This window comes from Monopterus albus, unplaced genomic scaffold (assembly GCF_001952655.1).
Source record: "Monopterus albus unplaced genomic scaffold, M_albus_1.0 scaffold434.1, whole genome shotgun sequence".
NCBI lineage: Eukaryota > Metazoa > Chordata > Actinopteri > Synbranchiformes > Synbranchidae > Monopterus > Monopterus albus.
The window spans coordinates 45,914-54,231 of record NW_018128314.1 but is presented as its reverse complement, the minus strand read 5'-3'; the positions used below and the strand labels follow the sequence as shown (position 1 = coordinate 54,231).

The window sequence follows — 8,318 nt, the reverse complement described above, 5'->3', positions numbered from 1 at the left end:
TACTGGAGCTCACACAGTGAACGCAGCAGAGCCAGCGCTGCTTGCAGCTGGTTGACAAAAAGCAGCCAGCCAAAGTAAACTGCACAGCTACAGTGATCAGTATAAGGACTGTCCTTTGCTCTGAGTCCGAAGGCTGTCGATGAGGTCAGAGATTGTCACAACATGTAGTCATTTGCATACTCGCTGGCTGATTCGTGAGTAGCACTGAAGAGCATGAGCCAAACAGCTGATGTGAGAGCTAGCAAATCTTCAGCTAGGAAGATGAGCCAAACAGCTGATGTGAGAGCTAGCTAATCTTCACCCAGCCGAGGCTACAGACTCTCACATGATAAAGAAACATGTCGTTCGCAGCTTTACTACATCTACAGCGTACTGCAGCTTGTGACAGGAGAAACACTGAGCAGGGTTTCACAATAGAGCTTAAGCACATACAAGTTCATGCACATTTGTGTTTGGAAAGCAGCTCATAAAATGCTCATTGCAGGATCCAATGCTTTGTAGCCCCTTCAAAGCATTTACCTAGTATTCATGGTGACTCAAAGAAATGAATCCTTTTTTTGCTGTTATTTAACTCTCTTCTAAAATTGAAATGCCCTCTGTGTCCTCATGCTTTGCTTTTTTTCTGTTCCTGAAGACGGTGAGATGAAAACACGACAGTAATAGCAATACAAATACGACACACTAAATAGAAATTAATTCTTTTTTCAGATTTCTTTTTTAGCCCTAGGATGTCTCAAGAGATCATAACAGCAATATTCACTCTGGGACATAATGCAAGAAATTGTGCTACGGCAAAAATTCCACATCACGACATTGTACGATTTGTTTTTTGTGTTTTTTTCCTGTAAAGCCGGTTCAAATTTTTCATAAAGGTACGTCTGAGCTACTTGTCATGCAATTTATAAAAAGCGACTATTTCATCTTTTTTTTCCTTCAGATTGAATTGAAAATGCTAAGTGATCATTTTTCTTATTTTTCTTATTTTTTCCAGACAACACTTTTTGCTAAACGTTTCAAAGAAAACAAACAGCTCAAACTGAACTGTTCGCTAAAGGTTTTAAAGAACCTAAGTTGTACAAACTGAATTTTTGGGGAAAAAGTTTCAAAGAAAAAGAAGCAATAGAAACAGAATTTCAGGAGTGGGTACAAAATAGCCTTTGAACAGTGAAGCAGATAAGTTTGTCATGAACAACAGCGATATCATAACCCTTCTCTTTATCTTGTCACTGTGATGGGTGTACTGGTTTATCTGAAAGCCACTGGTCAAAGCTTATACATAGTGTGTGTCTAAGGACACCACCATGTAGAGCAGCCAGCTATGTCAGAACAGCAAATGAAGTCGAACAGAAAATACAATAAGCTACTTTACAAAAAACAATAGAAAAAATAGTCTTTTTAGATTCAAATAAATAATTAAATAAATAATAAATCCACTTCTTACAGACACATGCATACAGACACCCACGCTCACACTTTCGCATTTTGTTGCACATGAAATATTTAAAACCACCGCTCACTTGTTCCTTTTTTCAAGGTATTTCCTTGAATTCTGTTTCAGTCTTCTTCAAAAATACAAATCCTTTGTCCCTTGGCTTTGTCAAAACTGACGACTTGAAGAGATCACGCGGCATCCTGCCTCCTTCTGGCTCTGTTTTTGCTGGAAGTATTGCTTTAAGAAATACATTTTGGTCTCCTATTCGAATGGTTTTAGTGACAGAATCTCTAATGGAAGCGACTTTTTGTTTTACCTCTGGGTACTATGAAGTTGTATTTGCACACATCACTGAAGTCAAAGTGTAAATAGGGCTTCTTTTGGAGTCTTTGGAGAAGATTTGGCCAAAAACCCTACATTATGAGCAATGGACACGTTCTACAAATACTTTCTGTGCGTGTGCTCTTCCATTCCCAAGATGTTTAAAATAGGATATGTGTTAGTACTCATTGTTTCTTTTTCCATGCATGCATATCTATGTGGTAGAACGAGAGGTATAAAAGTGTGTACCAGTGAGTCTGGGACGACAGAAACGTTCCAACATGCTCAGACGCAGATTTCAATGGGTGTAGCCACCAGCATGCGGCCGCCCGGCGAGCTGTTTTCTCGCGGCATTCGATCGTAACTGTTGGTGGATGACACAGAGCTGTTGGTGGAGACGGACACAAAATGGTGGCCACTGGCGTCCATCGTGCCACCCTTGGCCCCGCCCCCACTACCCCTCTCCACCGTCACTGGAGACATGGGAGAGAGGGGTGACAATGGGGAGAGAGGAGATAAAGTCTGCTGCTTCATCCTCTCCACCAGGAACTCCTCATCTTCTTCCCCAGATGAAGATGAAGAGATAGTGCCGTCCACCTCTCCCCGCACACCCCCTTCTCCTCCCCCCCCTCCTCCTCCACCTCCTCCACCGCCGCCAACCCTCTCTCCACCACCTGCGCCTCCCGTGTTGCTGTTGCCATTGTTGTTGTTCTCCGCGTCCAGCATCCAGGAATGGCTGAAGTACCCGAACACCTCTTTCACAGAGCAGCGGCAGTCCTGCTCCACAGAGAGCAGCCGGCGGAACATGCGGAGGGCCTGCTCGGTGAAGCGCCTCCACTGGGACGGCACTATGTTCGTCCTCCTCCTCTGCCAGCGGATAAACTCCTGGTAAAAGGAATCGGAAGGCAGCGCTTTCTCCCAGGGGAAGTTGCCGGTCAGCATGCAGAAGAGCAGCACGCCAAAGGCCCAGACATCAGTGCTGTAGTCCACACAGAAGCCCTCATGGCGGGACACGTCGCAGAGCTCCGGGGCTGTGTAGGGGATGGTGCCACTCACCTGCAAGGTAAACTGAACAGGTTAGCACAGTACCTGCAACAACACACTAGATACCAAGATGTCACAAACTATTCCTACTCACTCTTTTCACAGGTGAGCCAGCCCGGCGGGTCATGCCGAAGTCAGACAGTTTGACCTTGCGGCACTCTCGGTCAAAAATGAGGATGTTTTCGGGCTTGATGTCCCGGTGGACCAGCTTCTTACAGTGCAGGTAGTCCAGAGCAATGGCTACTTGGTGCACACAGCGCTTTGCCACTGCTTCTGGAAGACCAACCTGGAAGACAGAGGGAGGTCTGAGTGGAACACAGAATAACAACCTTACAAACAACAAATGTGCATGCATCACTTGGCCTGATGGTTTAGCTGCAAATTCATGTCATTCTGTCCAGTATTTCATTTCAACAAAACGCAGTTAAGGTTTTGTGTGAATCTTTTCACCACTAGAGGCGCTGTGGAGCTGTGTGTTTTAAAGAGCGCATCCCCGTTTAGTTTTAATTTCAAGATACAGTATATTTTCAGAAACATGAGGACACACAGGTACAACACAGTACTTGGGGTAAATCCCAATTCCCATACTTGCATCCACACTGAAAAAAAGATTTGTTGGATTTACTTGATTGTAATGTGTACATCGGTCCTACACAATGATAATGTGTAAAACCAACATAATTTTCTTTAGGGGTTAACTTGTTTGAATTATGTTAACAGAGGAAATATGAATGAACTGCGTTGCATATACTAGTATAATTTGTGTAAATCCAAAGACCTGGTGAGTCCTTTCTTTCAGTGCATGTTTCCTTCACTTGTGTGTTTTTTCTTGTGAGGACTCCAGGAAACAGGTTTTACAGACAGGAACTTACTTTTTTAAGAGCACAAACAACTCCATTGACTGAGTTTCTTACTGATCTAACTTACACTTAAATGTGTATTAACTTCTAAGGACTTGCCGAGATGCATTTTGTTTTGCAAAAAACCTAAAATTAATGATGCAAGGAAGCAATAATGATAGCAATGGGTGAGCTGGAGAACCTGTGGGGGAATGATATCAAAGAGGTCTCCTGCCAGAGCATACTCCTGTGCAAACACATAGTATTCGTCCGTTTCGAAGGCTATGCCAAACATGTTGATGATGAAAGGGCACGGAGACAGATAGAGGGAGATGCTGTACTCCCGCAGGAACGACTTCAGCTTGGTCGTCTTCTTCTTCAGGAACTTCAAGGCCATTTTTGTACCTTTTGGTGGGAAATGAAAGAGATATATGGAAGAGTTACATTGTTTCTGCCCCTTGTCTATGACAGCAGCATGTTACTGCTGTTTGTATGAGTGTGTCTCCCCTCACCTCTGATCTTGTGGATGACCAGGTCCACCTTGCCATAGGTGCCCTTGCCCAGCTCCCTGATCACCTCGTAGTACTTGTTGACCTCCAGCCTCTCCAGGTTCTGGGCTGCGATCAGCTGCAGCTCGTCCAGGATGTCCATGTTGGCTCGGGACACCAATGGCGAGGAACTCATGGTGGGGAGTGTTTCAGGGGACGGATCGGGAGGAAAAACCTAGGGAACAGACGTTCAGGCAGGAGCTAACAGCTGGCGTCACTGCAGAAACAAGAGAGGGCAGCCTTTTTTAATTGGTGAATAATAATTTTATTTCTTTCTCTTGTTTTATTCTAAAATTTGATGCTTTTGGAAAAATATACATTCAAATAACTTTTCTCTGGTAAAATGCTTTAAAACACTAGCATCAGTGTGAAATGTTGCCGAATATGTGACTGTGGATACTGAAAATCTTGGAGCAATCTACTACTGTGGATGCTGCAGTTTCTCCAGAAAATGCATATTATGATTAGCTATTAGAATGAAAATAAATTATATTGTTTTAGAATAAATTAAAGACATGGAGCTTAGGTTGACTGGTGACTCTAAATCACCTGTAGGAGTGAGTGTGTGTGTGGTTGTATCTACATGTCAGCCCTGTGATAGACTGGCAACCTGTCCAGGGCAGACCCAGCCTCTTGCCCAGAAACACACAGGAAGTACAGTACAACATGCACATGCACTGTTATGGGATGTAAGAAGAGAGAGTGTTTGTGATTTGTTGGTTCAAGGTCAGTGTTAGACAACAAGCTGCTGAAGCTGAAGCTCCGATCTGCAGTGTGACAGTCACTGAAAATGCTAATTATCTGCAGTGAAGGCTTAAGTAATTCTAAATGCTACTCGCCAAGGGGGATGCCAGAGCTAAGCTGAGCTGAGTCTCACACACACACACACACACACAACCAATAACACTTCTTTCTAGTGAATCCATTCCCTGCTGCAATGTGATTATTCTTAGTAATTGCTTTCTTTTTTTTTTCTTACTTAGCAGCAAGACCTGCCAAGTTCTGACCCTCACTCTATAGATCCAGGCACGCGTGGAAGAAACGAAGGAGCTTGCACCCACACGCACTCATTGCATAACCTGAAGTGCTGGAGAGCAGCCTTTCTTCATCCTCAAGCAGACGCTTGTGAATCTGCCTTCGCGTCGCTGCTCACAGCATTGCACTTGGCTTGCTGTCGTATTTACAGCATCTCCTTTATCACTAACACATTGTGTGTCCTGGTCAGTCTATATACAAATCACACTTATCAAATACCCTCCCCATATCCTTCAAAGGGTTAAACTGCTTCCCTCCCTGTGTAGTTTAGGATGCAGAAAATAGCATCCTAGTACGAGCTGAGCAGCTGCAAGCACTGATAATCTGCTTCATCACATTTAAGTCACCAACTATGTGACACAACACACACACACACACACACACACACTAGCTGAAGTATCTTGTCATCCCCTCCACGGGGCCTCAGTGCCTCTATGGGAGCGCGTTGTTGTGTGTAGTGCACAAGACAAAGCAGTTGACACTAGCAGGTGAGGAGGGCTGAGTCAGGGGTGATAAATGGCCGTGCACAGCAGAGCTGCTGTATCTCTCTCTCTTAAATAAAAGCTCTCAGACACGTGATAAACACACGAGACGGAAGGCAGGGAGCTGTAAACAGAGAGGGCCATTTGTTTCTGTCTAGGGTCAGAAGTGCTCACTGTGGTACCGCAGGACGCATGCAGCAGCACCACGTGCACTGTTCTTTGTGTATGGTTCATATAATAACCCTGAATATACTGTTTGATACCATGATCATGTTTATACATCATTACTAGTACCTGAAGGTGCTGATTATTCCATCTGTAGCCAAGCCAATGTGACATTATTAAACAGATTTACATGAACTGTGGTAGAACATTCCCTCAGGGTGAATCATAGTAACTGGGGTTAATTGTTACCATTTGGCTACAACCGATGATTACTGTCATTATCTGCTCACCACTGCAGCTCACAGAGCTTCAGATTGCTTAATTTGTCCAACCCACAGTCCAAAACCCAAAGATATCCTATTTAATATCTTATATAAGAAAGGAAAGCAATGGATTCTCATGTTTGAGAAGCTTGAACCAGCAAATGTTCAATACTGTTGCCTGAAAAATGACTGCAATGTCAAAAAAGTTGCAGGTAATTTCTTTTTGATCATCTAATCAATTAACTGACCAATGCAGCTGCATTTCTAATCAGTTCAATTAGTAAAAATATTAAAAGCATTAGTTGTTTTTTATTCTTACTTTGAGAGATTCCCATAACTGTCTTACTTAAAGCAACAAAAAAAGCAACAGAGTAGGTTCCAGGCTCGATGTTTATTCTTTTGATGACGGCTAAGAACTTTTAACGATGTGACAAATGTTCAGAAGTGGAGCCATGACAGACTCCTTTCCACTGAATACTGTATTACAAGTATGTACAAGTGCCACAGTATTATTTACTTACTTACTGTCTAAAGCGGCTTCTCCCAGGGACACAATCTCTGAACATGTATGTTCTGGTCAGCAGAACACTGCCCTCTTAGTTTTGGCTCCCATAAAGTAGGAGGCAGTCTCTGTTATAATGATGACTTCAGTGTATTAAGCTCATATTGCATGTGTGGAACCTCTCATGTAAAGGCCATAGCTGAGATGGACACCTTTTATGTTAAGGTTAAGGCAACCTGCACACAAAGTCACTAGTTACACTGAGTCAGACACGTTTTCATTCACTCAACCGTCACTTTCCATCACAAAGTAAATGAAATGCAAGTAAACTGAAGTGTGGACACGAGTACAGTCCATCAACAACCTGTGCAGACTGTTACTACTGTCTGATGAGCTTCAACTGTCTTATTGTTTTAATGTGTCACGACTCCGTGGGAAGGCCCACTGACACCGAGTGAATTATCCTGGTGAAATAAAGTAACCTGAATTGAATTCCGCCTTAAGTCTGGTGATCTTAACTACACTAACTTCATAATCAGTGTAAACATTACAAGTTGAGCACACCTGCGCACTCTGCTCAGCCATGTCATTCACTGGGGCTTTATCTGGTGCTTTCAATGTGCATAGCATCTAAAGTGGGATACATCTCTTGCATTCAGCTGCAGCAACACTATAATAAGAAGCAGGACTTGCCACAGCATATGATTCACCTCATTTTCGTGCTCATCAACCCATCACTACTCCTCGTGTTCTGTAAACTACAGTCACAGTATTGAGGAGATTTTACTGTATATCATTACTTGGTGAGCACTCGGCCCTTGTGTGTGTGTATGTGTCTAAAACAGATGCCAACAGCAGAGCTCACACACCTTCTGCCTGTCTTCGCTCTCTGCTCCGTGTTGGCCGCTCTGACCGACATCTGTGTCAGCGTGAGACTGTGTGTGTTTGTGTTTACCACAAAGAGAGCTGCATCTGTATTTATGCAGAAGCAGCATCAGACTCATAGCTGAACGAGTCATCGGGTCAGGACAAATGTCGGCTCCCTCTGTGGAGAGGAAGGCTGCTATGCGTGCGTGTGAGTGTGCTGCGTCACATCACCTCAGTGTTAACAGGAGAAATACGTCGAAGCACAACCAGTTAAGTGTTGTACATTCTTGGTAGAAACAACTGCAGAGACAATGACTGGACAGTCTCACAGCAGGCACAAATGTGATTGGACAGTTAACTACGTGTTTATCCTGCAACCCGTCCTCCATGTGGGTGCAACATGTGTGCACCTTTTAAGATCAAATAATGTTGTAAAGTTATGCACGATCGCTCTCTGTGATGAGAGTGTCCTCAGCTTTATATCATTGTAAACAGAGCACTTTGGACACAAGCAATCTGATGACATCATCATCATCCTGGACTCTGAAGAGTCTGAAGACTCTGAATTTTATAGATTCTTTTAATAATAATAAAAGACTTCAGGACTGCATGTGTACACTGCCACAGGCTTTAAAATGCAATGCACTGAAAAAAGACTGACAGTCTGTGCCACCAGGTTTAGCAGTGACCAGGGCCACAGCTGGCGACTAAATCCCAGGCTGCTAATGCAAACAGCGGGCAGAGCCGAACAGCTGAGGCAAGGCAACGATCACAGCCACATCCCCCCCCCCCCCTGGAACGAGACAAGCCCCACCCTTTG

At 43.8% G+C, this 8,318-nt stretch overlaps 1 protein-coding gene across 1 annotated transcript in view; it reads right to left on the bottom strand.

Moving 5' to 3' along the window:
• Positions 1–279: 279 nt before the first annotated feature.
• The window catches only part of bsk146 (brain specific kinase 146), a 12,037-nt gene continuing 3,998 nt past the window's right edge, over positions 280–8,318 (bottom strand). The window contains exons 2-6 of the mRNA XM_020587020.1: positions 4,149–4,401; positions 3,839–4,041; positions 2,892–3,083; positions 2,425–2,809; positions 280–2,313 (exon numbers count right to left, since the gene is read on the bottom strand). Of these exons, the coding sequence (XP_020442676.1) occupies positions 2,039–2,313; positions 2,425–2,809; positions 2,892–3,083; positions 3,839–4,041; positions 4,149–4,320 (1,227 nt within the window). The 5' untranslated portion in view covers positions 4,321–4,401 and the 3' untranslated portion in view covers positions 280–2,038. The remainder of the gene's footprint in view (positions 2,314–2,424; positions 2,810–2,891; positions 3,084–3,838; positions 4,042–4,148; positions 4,402–8,318) is intronic.